Below are 21,985 nucleotides of genomic sequence, written 5' to 3' on the forward strand. Positions count from 1 at the left end.
ATTTTATTTCAGAAGCAGCACTTCATATATGCTGCTTCTAAAATAAAATTAGTTGCGAGTGTAGCGAGTGTCGTGTGTTCTTGTCCTCTTCGTCCCCGTGAAAATTGCGCTACTACACCATATGATTAAATGATGGATCAAGAAACATCTGGTGCCACAAAATTCAAATGTTTGCCCGATAGAGGGGCACGAACCCAAGCCTCCAAGAAGGCCTACCAGCATTCAGAGGACGATTTCAGAGTTCAAGAGCCACCAGTTTTGATTTCAGCGATCTCCACTTGGGGTGCTGTTCAGACTAGGAAAAGGCCCATTCCCATAAACAGTTCACGTTGGCTCAAAAAAATGGTGCTACATGTGCACATATGCACAAAACTTGTTTTAGGGAATCACTTTTAAAGAAAATAAATTAGCCTCGAAACTTTACAGACAAAGGTTTTACATGTTCCTCAGCCCAAATTCGATAATTTACTAACAACAGGTTACAAAATAAAAGTATGTCTCACCTCAAAAACGTCTGGATTGGATGCATAAAATTCTTTCCACTGCTGCACGGAGTAGTGTTTATGAATAGCTGTGAACATTGAATTCTGCAATGAAATTCCATTCAACATAATGTGAAACTTTTTTTATATACAAGGATCAGTAAGCACACCAGTTGTCATTGTGAAAATTTAAAGCCAACAACATACAGTGCATGACATGTTTATGGGTCAACTCACAATTAGAGTTGAGCACATGGTTTCTTTCCTCAAATGCAATTAATTGCTCTCACTGCTTTGTGGACTGTAAATCTAATAAACAGTGATGTGAAATTTCCACACCTTATATGTGTGCAAGGCAACTGGAGAACAGAATAGCTGCAAAGATTTCATATCTTGACTGTATCTGCCTTTCAGTCGCCAAAACACGACAGAACACTGAAATCGTGGCAGTCGCCAGTTTTCACACGTGTGCATGCAAGTGCGTGCAGCACAACGAACGGTCCCAGAAAAGTTCAATTCATGTCAGTAGCCCTTACAAGAAGTACAGCCCAACCTAATGTAGTATTTCAAGCTGCCACTTTCTAGCTTGTTCAACGATACTGTTTATCGTGCTTAGTGCTACCATTTCAATCACTCAGTATATAAGCTATAAGACATGATTTAACTACTCTGTTTGACACGAATATAGTCCAGTTTTTACTGGAACAATATATGCAGAAGTTAACATAACTAAACAGTTATGTTCAATAGAGAGTTAGTGCTACAAAAATGCAAATGCTGAGCCTATCCCTCGAAGCACTAAACATCAACAGCAGCACCGTTCAAGTTGCCACAATAAATCATAAAAGCATCTTCACAGTATGTTCTTATTTCATCTTGTGGCCTACTAGCTTGACCTGGCAAATGGCCATGACCATATATGCCATGTATGCTTTGTAAGCTACAAAAGTGTGTGTGTGTGTGTGTGTGTGTGTGTGTGTGTGTGTGTGTGTGTGTGTGTGTGTGTGTGTGTGTGTGTGTGTGTGTGTGTGTGTGTGTGTGTGTGTGTGTGTGTGTGTGTGTGTGTGTGTGTGTGTGTGTGTGTGTGTGTGTGTGTGTGTGTGTGTGTGTGTGTGTGTGTGTGTGTGTGTGTGTGTGTGTGTGTGTGTGTGTGTGTGTGTGTGTGTGTGTGTGTGTGTGTGTGTGTGTGTGTGTGTGTGTGTGTGTGTGTGTGTGTGTGTGTGTGTGTGTGTGTGTGTGTGTGTGTTGATCGCGTAAAAACTCTTTCCAATAATTTCGTCCTTCATACCGTCATGTATTTATTTGCTTTGCAACTATGGTAATCATTGCTTTGGAGTCACTGTGGCATAAAGCAAGTGAAGGTGCTTGGACATGAGCCACGGTCTTGCTGAAAGTCAAATAAATACAAGAGAGGGGACGTGCAAACGTTACACTCATTTGAGTGCAGCAATTCACACGAAATCTTGCGCTATTGTTCATCTGTCAACGGGTTACCGGTCCTTCGAACAAAATTCATTCTGTTATAGCAACTTCCTGTCACTGTAGCGCCTGGTCACATGTTGCTGCATGCCGACGCTCTTTCCTTGCACCTTATTTTTCAGTACTATGTGCATGCTAGTCAAGTCAAAAGGCATTCACAACTTCTCATAACACCGCAAGCATGATATTGACGTCATTAGAAACTGAGGCACAAACATTGGTTGGTCCAATCCACCCATTCCCGATACGGCAGTGCATGCTCCCTTCCCTAGTGGAAAGCTTGCGAGGTGCTTTTTTATATCAGAGGCATTTATCCTTGCGACAGCAGTTTTCGTTGCCCATATCAAATTCCTGTCAGAAAAGGCAAAGGGCAGCACAGGAAAATGAAGGTGGCTTCCACCGTCATACTCCGGAGCCACGGAACACCACCGGCGCGCTGTGCAAAGCCGAAGCGGAATCTAGCAATACAAAGCTTTATTGAAGAAGACAGTCCATATTTCCATGGTATTGGCGAATTTCCTTCCATTTTTCTCAATTAAAACGACTCTTTGCTCTCTTATCCTCACTCTAAAGTATAACCCCCCCACCACTTCCGCGCCCCGCCGATCCGATGAGCCCCGCGCCGCTGCCGAAAGTTAAAGCACCGAACCGCTGCCGCTGGCAATTTTGGTACCAGCGCACAGATCTACTCCCACCCTCTCCGCTGCCCTGGCTCTTGTGGGGCTGCATTTAATGACTGCGGCCCTTTGGCTGAGGAGAGTTGGAGACCTCTAAATTATCTTCAACAGATTTTAAGTAATTGAAATTAGTTGAAGTCAGTATTCTGCCCTGTGTCATCTTTATATCTTGTTACACTTGTACTGTTATGCCCAGGAGCTTGTGCATCACCAATTAGCCTGTCAGTAAATGTTACTAATGCTTCTTTAAAGCTTTTCCACCTAGACTGGCAAGGGGCACAGGCATGTAGTTTATTTATTGATTTACTTTTTTCCTGTTAATTTTAGTGGATCAGTGGCTAGCAGTGGGGTTTTCCCAACTTCCATGTGACAAACTGGGTTTTTCCAGACGGCGGAAAGCTAAATCTTTTTTTTCAATCCCAACTTTGACACATCGACTTGGCAGTTTTCAAAATGTGCCCCTTGTGGCATAGTCCGAAGTTGTGTGGACCTCATTTCAACAAAACAACACTACCTGCAGTTATGCCTCTTGTGAGCCTTCAAAGCGGTGTTACCTTTTCCTGTAAAGCTTACTTTACCCCATGTATAAACCACTTTTTTTGTCCATATGGCTGTCCTTCGTTTCGCTGTCGAAATTCTCGAGTACGGATGTTGTTCCTGAACATGTGCCTACTTTTCAAGAGGTATATGATACCAAGAAAAAATATATTGCCAAGCATCAATATCCACCCCTGTGCTGAGGGATGAGTGGAACAATTTCATGATGGATTGTTCTGATGCATGTATCGGTCAAGTTAGTAATAATTAACTTTTTGTTGGACTAGTTGGTACATGCTTACTGAAACACAAAAAGACGCGTAGCATCAAGGAAGAAAAACGAAGGACAAGAAAAAACAAAAAAAGAATATGCCCTTTCTGCTCCGCCCTTTTTTCTTGTGTTTTGTGAAATTATTATGCAAATTCAGAAACATATGTAATAACTGGAAGCTTATTGATTGATCGATATGTGGGGTTTAACGTCCCAAAACCACCATATGATTATTAGAGACGCTTAGTGGAGGGCTCCGGAAATTTCGACCACCTGGGGTTCTTTAACGTGCACACAAATCTGAGCACGTGGGCCTACAACATTTCCGCCTCCATCAGAAATGCAGCCGCCGCAGCCGGGATTCGAACCCGCGACCTGCGGGTCAGCAGCCGAGTACCTTAGCCACTAGACCACCGCGGCGGGGCTAATAACTAACTGGAAACTAACATCACCTCTCCCAAAAACAAGAAAACAAAAAATTCAAAAGCTATCGTAAAGAAAATGATCGAAATTCACATTATTGTAACATATCCCCCCTTGGAAAGCGGGGTAAAAGAATTTCCCTTAAGATTACAAAGACTAGGGTAATATATGAGCAACTTAATGTGCTAATTGCAATGGGTGATGTAGTTCAGCAAACTGAAAAATGAGACACATGTATCTAGCTGTCGCACAAAGGGTTAGCCTCTCTATAGCCTGTCTGTTTTCTGAAAGGGCACACGTAATTTTCACCTCTCGCTTTTGAACGCGATGCATTCTTTGGTATCTGCGGAAACGTGCTTCTGCTTCGGAAGCAGTCTATGAGCGTAATTTTCACCAGTCGCAATCTTTGTGACAGTGATACCTAGCCAATGAAATGCCCTTTGAGACACCCTGCGTGATAGCCTTGATCTTGATATCAAAGTAGAAACGTAATGGTCATACTGCAGATAAGCACTTCGCCTGAGAACGATGGACAATAGGCTGTGCTGCAGTAGAGAACATTGAAAGGCCAGTGATCAACAATAAGACTCGTTTCTGGTATAGCACTGTGCCCAATGGCATGGAATTTCCTAAAATTAAGTAAAGGGGACTCTCAGGCTGGGATCATTCAGCGATTATAGGTAGTACATAGATTTGCCTAGTCTTTGTGCTTGCGGACCTCAAACGCACTTGTGGCTTTGTTTATTGCTGAGTATTGTTTCAAATAAAAGAGTGGACTGTTTAAACTCTGTGACCTGATCGGAATTGGTTAGCCTAAAAGGTTAAAGTGGTGAAATGCAACTGCACAACATTTGCTGATTGTCGTTTCGTGACAATTCAGCTCCAAGCCATGCAACGCCAAACAGAAGCGAAAGTACAAAGATTAGACAAATCAATGTACTACTCGTCATTCCCATGCTCTCTGAAGCACTGCGTGTTGCACCTCCTATAGACACTAGCACCAGAGTGCCCTCTAGTGTATATATAGAAAACCCTATGGTGGAAGGCATAGGTCGGTGAACTCACTCATGAATCAACCCATTCGGACTTGCTGAGACTCGGATAAATCCACGAGTCGAAGTCTGAGTCAGGGTGTGTAATATTTGGTGAGAGTAAGAGTGAGCGCTGCTCAGGAAGAGTGAGTTCAAAGCACAAGATGTATTTCCTGAATGAGTCTGAGTGAGTTCCACTCTTGTTTGCCGACCTATGGTTCTCGACTCGACGGTAAACGGTTTACCGCTAGGTGGAGGGGGCCGGCAGTTTGGCAAGCACTCGCGTGGTCCGTGAACTCTTGTGGTTGACTGAACCGAAGTTTAACTTTCGTTATGCGGGAAACTTGCAACGTTTTTTTTTTTTTTTTAACGTTGACCACCAATTAAGCGACAGCTACAACCTCAGCAAGCAGAAAATGATAGCGCGCGCGACACTACTTAGAAATCGTTTAATACAAGTATACAGACCTTGGCCAGCACCTGTGCCATTTCAAATGTCCCCACAGTGTCCATGTTTGCGGCGATAATGGGTATCCCAGTGTAAGTCGCTTTTGAATTTCTGAACTTGAATGTGCGATTGAGATCGACCTAAGAGAACAGAAAAAGAAGGGTAAAATAAAAGCAGCTAGCATGAAACAAGTTTCTCAAAAAAAGGCGCTCGGCGATGATACACGAACGGACAGTGCGTGCCACGAAAAGCTCACCTCCACCCTGCTCTTGAGCGTGCTGCGCTTCGGTCGCAGCAGGACGTCTTTGAAATCAAGCTTCACATCGTTGTCAATGTGCGGCATATTGAACGCCAGGCGTAGCTTTTAAGCAATTCAACTCAACACCTCTTTTAATTACGACTGCACTTTCGCTTTCGTTCAAAAACCTGAGGATAGGCACGAAACCAACACGTGCTGACGGCAACGCACGCTCAATGGCGCCAAAACGCATACATGCAACCCTACACCGGCGCTGCCGGCGCCACACAGAAAACCGAAAAGAAACTAGGGTGGCCAGCTGTGCCAGATAACATGCCACTACAGTCACTAAATCAACGTTACTGCTAAAGTTCCCAGCAGTGATTAATTATTACAAATGTGTTCCTTCGCCTGTGCTACGCCTCCTATCACGCTGTCTATTCATATATAAGTGCGCACACGTAAGTTTATTATTGCTTCCTTTATCCGCAACGCTAGCAGACGATATTAGCGGCCATTACATTCTTCCGCCTTGTACTGTACGTGACATTCATTTGATTTTAATGTCCGTTCTCCGCTGAATATCTAAAGCGCAGTAGAATGTAGTTTTGTTCGCTAGTTACTGGGGCAGCGGCGTCTGTTCAGCGAATGCCCCTTAATTTATTTATTTCGATATACTTGTACTATTGTCCATCACCATGCCAAGAGTAGAAAGCGTTCGCCTTCAAGTGTTTCAAGAGGCGAGTAACATGCTGCTGAAAATGTGCGCTACATTCTTTGATGAGTGTAGCTAGCAGACAACAAATAAACAGGCGGCATATTTTTAGATAGTGCTGCTGTAAGCATCATGGATAGAATACAACAATGCATCGGCAGACAGTGAAGTTTCGAGAAAAGGACGTTATTCTTGCGTGACCATGCATCAGAAAGGTGCCCGTATCTTCTAAGAAGATAAAAAAATTTTGGTCACAGATGGTGCATACGTGTGCGGGCAGGTTTTCTTTGTGCGTTGCACATCCAGGAACTCGTTCTGTTCTGGCAGTTACGGCTGCTACGGTGTTAATTGTGATTAACGGGGGCTAGAATTGGTCATTCCAGCCACCCTAGTTCTGATCCATAGTCTCGTTCACTATATCCACAGTGCCGTTGTATAGTACAGTGTATTCTAGTACTTACACTACCACCACAGGGACCATAACCATACACAGAGTTTCCACATCAGTTTCCATGTTGCGACTGATCAGTGATCACATCATGCAGTCAACCCGAAGGATTTGTCCCTAGATTTAGATACTTTCTATTTTTTGTTTAATCTAGAGATTTTTATGAGACTCTGGAAATGTCACGTTACTTGGCTTGATTGAAGGCATTGCTTAGTATTCACGCTCTTTCAACTTGAAAGGCTGCAAAAAACGATAACTTCATTCATGAATTTCTATTTGAAGGTATTGGTGTCCTATTGTGCAGAGTGAGGGATAACAGTTCAGTGCTGAATACAGGGTAAAATGATCGCTCTGTCGATCTACCTATGAGTTAAGCATGCATCTAGGGCATATATTGAGCGCCTTGATTTATAGCTACTCCGTGAAACAATGATAAATTTTGTCTTGAAGTGGTTATAAACCCGTGCCAAGCATATATAGGTCTTCATGGCAAAGACCTTATAACCGGGATCGAGGCTTAGATCATAGAGTTTCATATTGTATCATACTTTATGGCTTAGATATATAAGCAAAGCAAAAGTAAAACGGTAGATTAGGTAAAGTGTTACGGGTTCAATATTGCGGAAACCGCGTGATGAACAGAGACAAGACGAGCTGTTCGGGTGTTCTCAGTTTTTCCGTCGTGCCCTTTACATGGGCGTGATAACAGAATAAATTTTTTTTGCCATTCGGGGAGCTGAACGGAAGTACGTACAGAGGAAAAGCGTAGCTATCAGTCAGTCAAAGAAGGCCCACGTACATCTACTAAAATAATGTGACAGTAATTGTAAATGTGGAAAATTAAAAATCGGCCGCAAGCAATTAAGTACAAGAAAGGCGCTCCTGCAGTTGACCCGAAGAGTTGGGTCTAGAACACCTACTCACATCAGTGAGATTGTGTCTTCAACATAGAGTTAATATACTTTTCAATAAGCAGCTACTGTTGCTATCTGCAAATAAGCGCTTTATGTGCAACTTCAAGAACATGTATAAAGAAAAGACCGAAAAGGGGGGCTAAAATGGTGCTTCATAATTTAACAAATTCAAAACAACTCAGCCACAGAGTGCAATATCTTAATACTTAGTTAAAAGTCAATAGGAGTCTATAATGACGTTATAAAAATAATATAAAAATTTTCTTGCAATTTAGAGAATTTTGAAGGGTCAATCTAGGGATAAATTGTTGTTCCAATCTAGGGATAAATTGTTGTTATAGGTTGGCATCATTGCATGGGTGTCTTTCCCGCGCGTTTTGGAGCGGTGTCGGCAGTGTTTCAAGCATGCCGGCCACATATGTGAGTTCAGTGGGTGCTCGTATTACTCTGTAAATCAATAGCCGCGTATGCGTGCACCCTAAAATTTGTTTAGCCGGTTATTTAACTTGTATATCTCCGCAACGCTCCGGAACTGTTACGTTGACGAACATGGCAGCTCGAAAATTTGAGCCCTCAACAACCAGCAGCATCTCGAGCACATCGGTCCCGTCGCGTTCAAGCAAAGAAGTGTGGAAAACTCTTGCAAAGTGGACGATGTCAAGATCCTCATCAGAGTCGTCTCTCAGCTCTAATATATTGAAAGAAAGTCATGAGGAAGATGACTCGCGTAACGACTCGCAGATGCATCTACCACGTTCACAAGCAAGGTCAGTGCACGTGTGCTTGTTGGGCAAAAACTGCATTTGTGCACTGGGGTAGTAGATTAGTATAGACCTCAAATGCTAAGATGATGGTAGTGCTGCTTTCGTCTGTTGTCGGGACAGTGTGCACTTTTGGGATCGTTGCTTACGCGCCGGTCTGTATGTTTCAAGGTGGGCAATGGTTGCGGCGGCCGCTTTCCTCCAAGAACGGCAACCGTAGTTCTTTTTTGCTGAGTTGAGAAATGCGCTGTGCTAGCTTATGTTTACTTGTGTTTCTTTTTTTTCTCTTGTGATGAACCGGCCTGCAGCGACTCTTGTTAACGCAAACATTCTACAAAACTGCGTCCTCTATTCGCCTCAAGGCATTTGGGAAAGACTAAGCCCCGAGTCCTTCTTTTCCTTAAAACCGAATATCGAGCTCAACTCGTAAAGGAAAAAGAGAACATAGGAAACGCAGCACCTAGCGCTGACAAGTATACCGTCCTAAAGTCACTGCGACTATCAGTTCCGTGCCTTGGACACTACACGAAAATAGTAACTACACCCCACTGCATATACATGCGCGCACACTGGCACGCACGCACACATGCATTTCAGGCGATTAGAATGCAAGCGCCCATCAGTTTGCCATTAATTGTCAGCTAGGAAAGTGCATCACCAGCCAAGGCTGCCCATCCATGCGTGAACATGGCGATGAGAAGCAACAGTAGTGTGTTATTCAGTGGTTCCGGTAGGATTGAAGTTGCATTGACATGCATTTTAAAAGGAGTTGCTCGCCACTTGGCACGAACTTGCACGCTAGGAGTCAGTATGCAGTCTAAAAGAATAATTGCTGTGCGTAATGGAACATTTCGGCATAAGGAAGTTTTCGAATAGTGTATGTTTGCGTTGTGCATGCATTGTACGCTCACCTCTTGTGGGCTTCCCATTGAGTGACAAACACCAACGTTACGTCGGCAAGCTTTGCGTATGCTATTCGAAAACTCCATTTAATTGGCAAACGACGTGGGCTACGGTATAAGAGTGAAAGTGAGCTATTGATTTTTTAATGCTGTGCGTATGCCAAGCCATATCTATTTTCATTCTCAACACAGGTGACGCTGAAAATGCATGTCTAATATTCCGCACTGGCTACCCCCGCTCACCATACCGACGTGTAAAAATATCACGTGGGAGAGCAGAAAGCACAGACATGCATACTGCCCCTAAATGGCCGTTGTCAGCCTGCCATTTTCCCATTTTTTTTTTTGTGGCCTTGTAAATTTGTGCATACATTTAAAATAAATAATAAAAGGCAAAAAAAGCACGAGGGAGTGAGAACACATGAATGTAATTTGAAGCGTTGCCTACATGCTGTACAGCTGCGGTTGAGAGTTGTCACCAGGCACAATTTTTCAGGTAGTTGCTTCCAAATGGTGTGTCTGTAGCCGCTATGCCTGCCATGCCTTCATATGTACGAAAAAGCACCGGACACCTACTACGTTTTCACGTCCTTTCGGTGGTGAGCCATGCATTTCTGCTGTGAATGATTACCCGACAACAACAAACAACAATTCTAACATTTTTGCTGTGGGTGCCTGGTGGTGCTGCCTGTGTGGTTCGAGTTGCAGTACATGATGCCCATATGCTCTGTAATAAGGTCAAGACACTCGCTTATAAGGTGTATCAGCAGGGAAGGAGGGTGGCTAGTTCTCCTTTCCTGCTGGTAGCCTGGTGTTTGGAAGCTACCTTGGCTGTCAGAAACTCCTTGGGAGGAGGCTAACTATCACGTGAATGTAGCCATGCTTCCGGACCTGGATGGGACAGCACAAGAAGCGGGTACATAAGGCTGGAAGGAACACATGACAGCGCTGATTCGCAGCTAACTTTATTAAAAGTACAAGCACATTGTCTCACATCGATGACATCTTTAGTGCACTTACACAAAGTAAAAAAATGACATGTTTATTCTTTTACTGTGATATGAAATGATTATAAACTGAAATTTTGATGTGGTAGACCTCATTAATCTCCCCGGTAACCTTTGCCATATGTGGATATAATATATTGCCTAAGATTGGGATTACCTTTTGTTCTGAACAGTGCCTAGAGAGTACGAATTTTCTCCTTGTAGGCTTTCTGTTTGTAGGTGCACTAAAAATTGCATCATAAATGTGTGAACACATGGATGTGGGTGATCAGCTAAACATGTGTGTGTTCTTTTCGATTGAAGTTGGTTGCAAGTCAGCTCTGTGTGTGTTAAGCTTGCTATGAACTACATAGTTTGCATTGTTGTCATTGTGGCTGCCATCTTAGGCCCCCCAGGTGGTTGAAATGCTGCGTAAGCTCAAGTGGTGACATCAGATTAGTGCTAGTGCCCGCTGCGTTCCTTTATGTTCCCCTTGGCGGAGCTCACAAACAGAAGAAAGTGGGGAGAGCACAGAATAATGCAGAGACCGAACGACTCCATGCTTTCCTCGACACTGACTCTAATGAGATAAAAGTCACGGTTGCCACCATGTTAAGGCCCGCAGCACAGAGAACCTGTCTGTGATGTCACGCGAAAACTATGTATATTAACCCAAGCACTTTATTTTGCCACTCACAGAAGATAATCCTTCCCGCGTTGTCCTCATTTTTGGCACTGCTCATCAAGCACTTATAATAAAAACATACGAGCAAGTACCCGAAGGTAACCGAAGTGGCGCTGTGTTGTATGGAGTTCCTGTAGTACACAATTCTCCTGCTAAATTAAAATAAGCATCATGCCACATCTCGCGAGTTCATTGAATCCAGTGGTTTTTCCCAGGAAGCTTATCTCGGGGTATGATGATCTTCACTGTCTTCTTTTTTTATTTGTGTGCATGCATGTGTAAGCACGTGTGTGTGTTGAAAAAGCAGTGTTGCATGCTCAGCATTTGTTTTTTGTAACAGCTGCTTTAAGTGAACTGTGAAAAAAAAAGGATGTCTTCCTTTTTTCTGCATTTTCCCCCCCTCCCATGTTGGTAAGAATAGCACTATGACTAGTCATAAGCAACAACCTTGAAGTGAATGTCTGGGTAGCTTTGGAACTGTTCTTTCGAAGCCTGGCCTTTGTTTGCTCGACCAGTTCCTTGTTTGTTTGTTGAAAGTCGAGGAAGAAACTTCACAATTGCCCTTCTGATTCCCAAATCTGTTGAAATTTGCTGAACCAGCTCTAAGCTATACCAAATAACTTATGCAATCCAATTATTTAGTGGTCTGTAGCCTGTCTTCACCCACAAAGTCCAAAATGTTTTCACATTTTTGTCCACGCGTGAAGTTACAAATGTCAAAGACAAGCTTTTTCAGATAGGGATATTTCCCCCTTTTCAAAAAGAAAAAATCACTCATACCTTTGTTTTTCTCATTGCATCATCCTTGTAAACAGTGTTTCACAATAGTTACGCAGTAATTTTACTGGAGCATGGAACAAACTTTCACAGTTTAGAGTGTTTACATTAATTGGCCATCAAAGAAAAGAAAAAAAAAAACCCACGCACACAAAACTGCTATTATGAAAAAAAATCACTGTAGCACAAGAATAGCTTTCTTGGAGGATCCACCGAATGTAGTGAACTGGAGAAGCGTAGCACAATGCTCGTCTTGCAAGAAAATGGTGTATTATAGTAGCTCTGTCCAGCACAGTGCCAGTTCAGTTACTTTTAAGTACCCCCTCGTACACATTCACCATCATGAAATGAATATGTAGTGGTGCGAGAATGGTGAAATTTAAGACTGAATCAAACATAATGTTGTTCAAATAGTAAGGCAGCCATTTTCTGGACAAGCCTAGCATTACATAAATTTTTATTTCAAACATATATTCAAAAGCATTAACGCATTAACATTATTTTACATTTTAGCTGAAAGAAGATGTAAACTGAGGTGAACTCTTATAGAATTGCTGGAGGCGAAAATGTTGTAGGCCCGTGTGCTCAAATTTGGGTGCACGTTAAAGAACTCCAGGTGGTCTAAACTTCTGGAACCCTCCACTACGGCGCCTCTCATAATCATATGGTAGTTTTGGGACGCTAAACACCACACATCAATCAATCGTATACAATGGTGACTAGAGCCTTCTAGGTATTCTTAATCTGTAGGATGACTGCAGTAGTTACTTCATTATTTGAGGTGGTATTTTGGCATCTCATTTTGAATAACGTTAAGACTTGTGATTGATATGATTGATATGTGGGGTTTAACGTCCCAAAACCACTATATGATTATGAGAGACGCCGTAGTGGAGGGCTCCGGAAATTTAGACCACCTGGGGTTCTTTAACGTGCACCCAAATCTGAGCACACGGGCCTACAACATTTCCGCCTCCATCGGAAATGCAGCCGCCGCAGCCGGGATTCGAACCCGTGCCCTGCGGGTCAGCAGCCGAGTACCTTAGCCACTAGACCACCGCGGCTGGGCATCGTTAAGACTTGTCTATAGGATAAACAATGCTCCATGAATGAAGATAAGGAATCTCAGGATAATTACAGTGGATTGAGGACCCATTCACTTTGGCGTTTAATGGAAAAATTCCTTCATCCGGTGATGATTGAAAATTCGATAATCCCACAAAAGCTTACACTGTATGCATCTTGGCAATTCCATAATTAAAGGGACACTAAAGGCAAATAATAATTGACATCAGAGTGAAAGGCCGATGTTTGGGAATGTCTGGAACGATAATATTATCAACAGAAGTTTGACACATGTGCTACAAGTGGGGCAATTTGAAAGTGATACTAACGACGTCAAAGCATCTGACTACAATTAATCACTGATAATCAAACCAGCTACAGTAAACAAAGAACCTTCCACGCATTACAACTCGTGATAAAATGCTGCTTGTCCATTTCTGTTTTATTCATCGAAAAAAGAACCTCCTGGCATTACTATGGGGAACGGTGCAAGTGGTTCAAAAGTTCCGTTTTTGCCTGGCTATATTGGATAGATGGTGTCGTCTAGCGGGGTCTAGTTGAACCAAGCAAGCAGCAAAATTGTTCAATGATCGTTGTTGGTGCTGTGGCTCCCGTTACTTTTGCTCTGCTGCTACTAGTGTCAGTGGCCGCGCAGTAAAGGTGAGTGACGTTGTGAAAGGCAACACTATGGTGTGGGAGCAGCCTAGTTGGTATTTCATGTTTTTACAGCTGAAGCACAAAAAGGTTTGCAACGGACGAAGGGGGCAACGAGGACAAGTGCTAACTTCGAACTAAAATTTTATTGATAAGCACCAAGAACACATACCTGTCACATGACATCACAATAATTTCAATCAATGCACAAAGGTGATCAAATAAAACTAAGCAGCAGCAAATTATACTTATAGAAACCACATGCCAGTAAATTCAAGTAATTTAGTTCTTTTTTGTTTGTGCGATAGATTTGAAGAATATTGGTCAGAGGGTTGGGATTTCGGTGGTATTTTCTGCGTGGAATAAGTTGTTGCAGCTATGTGCAAGAACTAGTTCTGTAAGAAAGCTTCCTAATGAGTGTAAAATTAAGCACCGAAACAAATCTGTTCAATGTATGAAGAATTCAGTATATGAGGTACCTTTGACCTGAGGTCAAAGTTATGTCGGACAGTCAGGCAGACGTCTCAATGTGCGATTACTTAAACACAACCAGAAAGTAAAAAAAGGGCTCTGATGGTTTCCTGGTGACTCATTGTGCAGGCTGTGAATCCAAGCCGGTATTCGACAAAACAACTGTGTTGGTGTTGACTACCCACTCTAACGATAGTGTGAGGCTCATCATTCAGGCGGTGGCGATAGCAAATTGAAGCTGCGTCAGCAAGCCATTCATTGCACTAACAAAAAAGAATTAAGTTACTTGAATTTACTGGCACGTGGTTTTTCTATGTCAAGTTCACTGCTGCTTAGTTTTATTTTTTCTTCATCCTTGTGCATTGATTGAAATTATTGTGATCTCATGTGACAGGTGCTCAGCAATAAAATTTTAGTTGGAAGTTAGCGCTTGTCCTCGTTGTCCCCTTCGTTTGTTCTATACCTTTTTGCGCTTTAGCTGTAAAAAAGCAGCAGCTATGTCGGGAGGTCCGCCTTCAGGCAGGTGATTTGAAGTGCGCTAATGGTGCCCGAACCACTACAACGTGATTTTATTTCCAAATAAGCATTTTTTGGCACACACACACACACAAAAATACGAGGTTTCGAAACTGCTATTTCAGCAATCACTGTCAACTTAATATTTCTCTTTAGTGTCCCTCTAAAACAAGAAAAATTATCCTTTGCTCTTCTAATGCGTTGTTCCTGTTAAGTTGAGTTCTCGTTACTTCAGATTACTTGAGAAGTATTCGAAAATATTCGACGCATAAGATATGCACAATTCAATTTGAATACTGAATTGAATGGAAAGATATTTTATTCCTGATTAAAGACTTTTTAGTACTTGCTTACCCCTGTGAATATGGGATGCTAACAACGCAATGACAGCACTTTTGACTTCCATATCAGCATCATTCCATCAAGTCTGTGCACTTCATATTTCATATGGGTTTGCTAACATGGGACATAAGTTAACCGGTAGTCTAAAGCAGTAATTCATTCTGTAGCTAAGTCCCACCATGGTGGTTTAGTGGTTGAGGCACTCGGCTGTCAATCCGCAAATTGTGGAATTCAATCCCCGCTGCGGCAGCCACTTTTTATATGGAGGTATAAATTCTTAAGGCCCGTGTGCTTAGATTTAGCTCCGCGTTAAAGAACCCCAGGTGGTCGAAAATTCCAGAGCCTTCCACTACGGCGTATAGTCTCTCATAATCATATGATGGTTTTGACACGTTAAATGCCAATAATTAATATTATCAATCTCCAGCTTAATATAAACAACTTATCACTTAGACATTCAATGGCCCCGTAAAAAAGATAAATATGTTTTTATTTTATGAATGTTGAACTGAAAAAAAAAATGTATTGCTCTTCATAATTCCCTACCATGTCGATTGCCAGAGAGCATACGAGTAAGAGAGTGCTATGCTTATTTGTTCCAACACCAGTGCTATAGCTTTATCATCAAATGCTGACCATGTAATATAAATTCTTGACATGAAACACCTGTGTGGTTGATTCGACACTATGCTCTTTGTCATAGGTTGGGAAGGGGAGGACAATCCCCTCACTCCCAATATTTCAGTTTTCGAATGTGTACCGCCTGTAAGCGAATCAGTGAAAAGTGGCTAAGCATGCAATTCATACTATTGCAGTCAAAATTAAAAGCTTCTTTCTCCGACGTTTTCTGTAGCCTACTGTTCATTTGGCTTCTCATCATCTGTCAAGTATTTTAAATTAATAAGGGTGCATTATGAAAATACAAAATATTTTAGCTGCCTTCAGCTGAAACAGTTTGGAGTGGCGTTTCATCTGCGATGTAATGCACTAAATAAATGTTACGGTGTTGCAGTTTTATATTTCTGTTTGTGACATCGTATAAGGTTGGAACAGCCCAACCAAATAAAAAAAAAACAGTATATTTTATTAGCTACATGATTTTAAGACTTGAAATTTGTGTGCAAATAATGGAGAGAGTTGGGTTAATCTAAGCTGGCGCACCTGCTGTGGCACATTGACTTGCACAAAAAATTTAATGAAAAAAACTTAATAGCAGAACATCTTTTTTTCATTATGTTCATGCTAGTAAACATGTCAGAGCATTTAAGATTGGAAAATGTTGGCCAAAAGAGCAAAGCCTGCCATTCTTTTCGCCATTATCTGTAGCGTTTGTTTGGTCGTGCAGGGGCCCCCAACGTTCATCGAGAGGCAACACAACATCCAGGTTACAGAGTGGAAATGTGGAAAGAAAACGAATATTGAAAGAAGCCAGCTCATCTCCAGAAATGTCGCCAAGAAAAATGTCCCGATCAGAGTCCGAAAAAATATCAAGCTTCACGGAATCGCAAGAGAGTGCTTTACCGGCTGGTCGAGCAGTTGCGATGCGTCGCATTTCATTTTGGAGTTCTCCTCGGCGTAAAGAGGCTGCTTCAGACTCCCCAAGTCCAAGTTTGGTTCAGAGTGGGAGGAAAAGTGCACCAGAACAAGAATCTGCTGATGGTTTCACCAGAGCAGTGCAGCGACAGAGTGATTCACACTTACATCTTTCTACTAGCGATAAACATAAGTCGGTAAGTAAAAGCACCAGTTGAAGTTGATTAGGATTGGAAGCGTTCCAACCTTGGGGAAAAAGAAATGCTTCCAACTATGCATGCTATTCCCATGGGGAAGAGTGTTGCAATAGCTAAAAACAGTGCTGTATTTTATCAGCTCTATTTTATTCCACATGGTTTCTATGCAAAAGCTACAATCTTTAGCTTTGTTAACTTAATGATGACTGCTGCAGATGCTGCCAATTTAGAACAGCATATTCTGTGATCCATTGCCCATCATGTTACAAAATATAATGGGAATCAATATTGCCGCTTGTTGCTAGGCACCTACCAAAGTCTTGCCCCGCTTCCTGCTCTTATGAATTCTGCCACACCAACTGACAAGCCAAACGCGCCAAGCTAAACGCGCCAAGCCAAACGCGCCATGCAACGCTGGCTGCAGGTGTCTCCACATCACGCGCTGGACAAGGAACGCTGGTGGTTTTTCGAGGAGCAGCTCGAGGCGAGACGCAGGAGAAGTTGACGAGGTTTTGACCAGTGAGCTCACAACCTTTGTGTATTTAGTTGACGGGCACAAGTTCGCCATTAATAAATAGCTGTTTTAGCTTCCGGCACTGTATTTGTTCGTTACAAACTGGTGGAGGTGCGGGGTAATGATTCCATGCCCATCTCAGCATAGGGAACATAGCCCAGAACCCCGAAGGTTGGAGCCAGCGCTGTTGACTCCCGTACACCAACGAACGAGTCGTGGCCTACGAGGTGAGCAGCCCGAGTTTGGTGCCCCCTTCGATTCTTTGAGACCAGTGGAGGACGTAAGTTCCGGAGCCCCTGCAATGGCCACCCAAGCGAGTTCATTTCCATCGCATATCGTCATGGACCCACCCCACATACCAGAGGTATTTCATGGTGATATTTTCGAGGATTCCGAGGACTAGCTCGATGGTTTCGAACGCGTTGCCAGACTGAACGGTTGGAACGAAGACAGGAAACTTCGCTACGTCTACGTGGCACTGCAAGATTCTGCACGTACGTGGTTCGAAAACCACGAAGCGTCCTTATTATCGTGAGACGACTTTCGAAGAGAGTTTCTTGCTACGTACCCAAACACGGACCGCAAAGAAAAGGCAGAGGCCGCTCTTCAGACGCGAAACCAACAGAACAACGAGAGCGTCGCCATGTACATTGAAGACATGTCTCGACTGTCCCGCCAAGCCGACCCGAACATGGCTGAGGAAAAGAAGTTGCGGCACCTGATGCGTGGAGTGAAGGAGGAGCTTTTTGCAGGCCTGGTGCGTAATCCACCGCGCTCTCTTGCTGAGTTCAGATCAGAGGCAACCATGATAGAAAAGACCCTGCAGCAGCGCGCGCGCCAATACAATCGGGACGTAAGCGTCTCATCTGTTAGCGCGGCGTCGACAACCCTCACGAGTAACATTGATCTCTTGCGTGAAATGGTGAGGGCTGTCATAAGGGAAGAACTCCAGAAAATACAAATGACTCAAGCTCATCCAGCGATGTCCTCGCTTGCCGACGTTGTGCGCGAAGAAGTGCGGCAAGCGGTTCTACAACCACAACCTCAGGTTCTACAGCGCGCACAACCGGAGCCTCCGCCTCAGTTGTCGTACGCGCAAGCTGTACGACAGGACCTCGGACGCATGAATCGGACGGCTGCGACTGCTGTGATGCCTCCGACGTTTTCTCCGAGTACGCCGCTACCAATGCCGGAAGCAAGACCATGTAAGAGCGATGTATGGCGCACTGTAGACCGGCGGCCCCTTTGCTACCACTGCGGAGAAGCAGGTCACCTTTACCGAGCGTGCCAGCATCGTCGAGCGGGACTGCGTGGTTTTCCAGTCAATGCACCATGCCCACGGAACGGTGAACGGCCCTACGAAATCGAAGAATACTTGTCTTCACGCTATTCCCCTCAAGACACGCAACAACGGGAGTCGCGTTCGACAGCACCGATGCGCTATCGGTTGCCGAGTCCTCGTCCGTCGTCAAATCTCCGAAGATCACGTTCACCTAGCCCGCGGCGGGAAAACTAGAGCCAGCGACCTCTGGAGGTGAGGCCGCTGATATACTGACATCTGAAGACCCTCCATTGTTAGCCCGACAGGACGGTGGCAGTTACGCAACGACGGTCAAGTGCAGTAGTAGCGACGTTACCTCCGAGATATTAGTCACGATCGACGACGTCGAGGCCGTTGCGCTAATAGACACTGGTGCAGACTATTCCGTTGTCAGTAATGCTCTCGCAAAGAAGCTTAAGAAGGTGATGACTGAGTGGACCGGACCTCAGATACGTACCGCTGGAGGGCACTTAGTTAGCCCCGAGGGGTTATGCACCGCAAGGATAGGAATAAGAGGATTTGTGTATGTCGGCAGCTTTATTGTGCTTCCTGAGTGCTCCCGGGAACTGATTATAGGCATGGACTTTTTGCAAACAAACAATGCAGTCATTGACTTGCAAGAGTCCCAGGTTTCCTTTTCTACGGAGAACGCCATGGCCTTCTGTCGTGCGGAGAAACCAATCGTTCTATCTCTACGCATTGTGGACGAAGATGTAACCGTGCCGCCACGTTCCAGTGTGACCGTTCTTGTGAGGAGTGAAGTTCTTCGCGACTGTGACGGATTAGCTGACGGAAACATCGGACTGCTACTAGAAAAAGGACTATGCGTGGCAAGAGGCCTGGTGAGCCTTCGTGATGGATGTGCGTATGTCCTATTAACTAACTTTTGAAATGAGCTGCAGCATGTTGCGAAGGGAACGTCCGTAGCATCGCTGCATGAGTACGTGCAAGTCTCAGATGTTTGCACTCTTGATAAAACTTCAGAGACAGTAGATAACATACTCCAGTCAGTAGACATTGACAGAGAGCTCTCATCATCTCAGAAGCAACAGATTGCTGACCTCATCACAGAGTTCGCCGAGTGCTTCTCCACTTCGTCGAAAGTCGGACGTACTCCCGCCGCAAAGCACCGTATCGTGGTCGAAGAACACGTGAGACCTGTGCATCAGCGCCCATACCGAGTAGCGCCAAAAGAAAGGGAAGCCATCAAGAACCAAGTGCAGGAAATGCTCAACGATGATGTAATCCAGCCATCCAACAGTCCGTGGGCATCACCGGTAGTGCTAGTCAAAAAGAAGGACAACACTCTGCGGTTTTGCATTGACTACAGAAAGCTGAGCCAAGTCACAAAGCGTGATGTTTACCCCCTTCCACGGATCGATGATGCCTTGGATAAGTTACGCAATGCTCATTTCTTTTCATCATTGGACTTAAAAAGTGGATATTGGCAGATCGAGGTGGACGAACGAGATCGCGAGAAGACCGCGTTTGTGACCCCAGACGGACTATACGAGTTCAAAGTGCTCCCTTTCGGTTTGTGCTCTGCTCCCGCTACCTTCCAGAGGATGATGGACACTGTGCTCTCCGGACTCAAGTGGCAATCGTGTCTCGTCTACCTCGACGATGTAGCGGTTTTTTCTTCTACCTTCGAGCAGCACATCCACCGACTGAGAATGGTACTGGATGCCATTCGCGTGGCAGCACTGACCATCAAACCGCAAAAGTGTCACTTTGGATTTCGTCAGCTTCGGTTCCTCGTGCACATAGTTAGTGCGGGAGGCATCCGCCCAGACCCGGAAAAGATTGCAGCAGTTGAAAAATTTCCGAAACCGCAAGACAGAAAGGCCGTCAGACGATTCCTGGGACTATGTGCCTACTACAGACGCTTTGTTGAAAACTTTGCTAAAATCGCTGAGCCTTTGACACGGCTAACGAAAGAAAGTGTACCATTTTCTTGGCGGGAGGAACAAGAAGCGGCTTTCTCAGAGTTGCGACGCCGTTTGCAGTCTCCTCCAATACTTGCGCATTTTGACGAAGAGGCCATTTTGACGAAGAGGCATTTTGACGAAGATACAGACATACATACCGACGCGAGTAACGTTGGCCTCGGTGCCATCCTCGTTCAGTGGCAGAATGGAGAAGAAAAGGTCATTGCTTACGCGAGCCGCACTCTATCGAATGCTGAGTCTAATTACTCAGCGACAGAGAAAGAGTGTCTCGCAGTTATATGGGCCATCAGCAAGTTTCGCCCATACCTCTACGGCAGACCGTTTCGAGCAATCAGTGATCATCATTCATTGTGTTGGCTGGCAAACATCAAGGACCCTTCAGGAAGACTTGCTAGATGGAGCCTGCGTCTGCAGGAACACGACATCACTGTGGTCTACAAGTCCGGTCTCAAGCACAATGACGCGGATTGCCTGTCTCGTGCACCTGTTGAGTCTCCATCATCTGACCAAGAACAAGACATCCCATTTCTTGGAGTTCTGAATGTGTCGGACATGGCTCGTCTTCAGCGAGAAGACCCGGAACTACGCCCGCTTATCCAATACTTGGAGGGTCACGAAATTGAGGTACCACAAGTTTTCGTCCGTGGTTTGAAATCCTATGTCCTCCGGAACGAGGTCCTATACAAGCGCAACTTCGTAAACACCGGTGAGACGTTTCTGCTTCTTTTACCATCATCACTGCGAGCAGAAATCTTAGAAGCGTGTCATGACGACCCATTGGCTGGCCATATGGGTAGTAGTCGCACTTTGGCCAGAATTCGCCGCAAGTATTATTGGCCGAAATTAAGGGATTCGGTGCACCATTATGTTAAGTCATGCCGCGATTGCCAGAGACGTAAAATACCACCATCGAAACCAGCGGGTCTGTTGCAACCAATAGAGCCACCAAAAGGGCCATTTCAGCAAGTGGGAATGGATTTGCTTGGTCCATTTCCTCTCTCTTCATCGGGAAAGCGCTGGATTGGGGTAGCAACAGACTACATGACTCGATAGGCTGAGACATCACCTCTCGTGAAAGGAACGGCGAACCAAGTAGCCCAGTTTTTCGTCACTCAGATTGTACTTCGACATGGCGCACCACAGGTTGTCATTACAGACAAAGGAACAGCATTTACTGCCCGTTTGATGCAGTCTGTTATGAAGCTCACCCACACCGATCATAGAAGGACTACAGCATACCATCCGCAAACAAACGGATTAACCGAAAGGCTCAATAGAACTCTCGCCGACATGATCTCGATGTATGTAGATGTTGAGCACCAGACATGGGACAGTATTTTGCCTTATGCAACATTTGCGTATAATACCGCAGTACAAGAAATGACACACTTCACGCCATTTCAACTTGTTTATGGTCGGACGGTCACAACGACCTTAGACGCGATGTTACCTGTCAACGATTCGAATGAGAGTGACCCACACATCAGTGACTACATAGAAAGGACAGAAGAGGCACGGCAATTGGCAAGACATCATATCATTTTGCAACAAGGCTCCGATGCAAGTCGCTATAATCTGAAGCGGAAAGACGTACAGTACAACCCCGGAGACAAAGTGTGGGTGTGGACGCCTATACGCGCACCTGGCCT

At 44.4% G+C, this 21,985-nt stretch overlaps 2 protein-coding genes across 5 annotated transcripts in view; one reads left to right on the plus strand and one right to left on the minus strand.

Moving 5' to 3' along the window:
- LOC119177074 (GMP reductase 2) overlaps positions 1 to 21,985 on the minus strand; it is an 82,211-nt gene that overhangs the window by 55,691 nt on the left and 4,535 nt on the right. Inside the window, exons 1-3 of one of the 2 annotated variants that reach the window (XM_037428453.2) lie at positions 5,605 to 5,882; positions 5,369 to 5,488; positions 504 to 587 (exon numbers count right to left, since the gene is read on the minus strand). In XM_037428453.2, the coding sequence (XP_037284350.1) occupies positions 504 to 587; positions 5,369 to 5,488; positions 5,605 to 5,691 (291 nt within the window). In that variant the 5' untranslated portion in view covers positions 5,692 to 5,882. Of the gene's footprint in view, positions 1 to 503; positions 588 to 5,368; positions 5,489 to 5,604; positions 5,883 to 21,985 lie in introns of those variants that run through there. The other variant, XM_075878071.1, reaches the window with a different exon arrangement.
- Positions 6,967 to 21,985, plus strand: part of LOC119177075 (uncharacterized) — a 48,136-nt gene continuing 33,117 nt past the window's right edge. Inside the window, exons 1-2 of one of the 3 annotated variants that reach the window (XM_037428456.2) lie at positions 6,967 to 8,430; positions 16,168 to 16,552. In XM_037428456.2, the coding sequence (XP_037284353.2) occupies positions 8,213 to 8,430; positions 16,168 to 16,552 (603 nt within the window). In that variant the 5' untranslated portion in view covers positions 6,967 to 8,212. The remainder of the gene's footprint in view (positions 8,431 to 16,167; positions 16,553 to 21,985) is intronic. The other 2 variants (XM_075878070.1, XM_037428455.2) reach the window with 2 other exon arrangements.

Source organism: Rhipicephalus microplus, chromosome X (genome assembly GCF_043290135.1).
Source record: "Rhipicephalus microplus isolate Deutch F79 chromosome X, USDA_Rmic, whole genome shotgun sequence".
Classification (NCBI taxonomy): domain Eukaryota; kingdom Metazoa; phylum Arthropoda; class Arachnida; order Ixodida; family Ixodidae; genus Rhipicephalus; species Rhipicephalus microplus.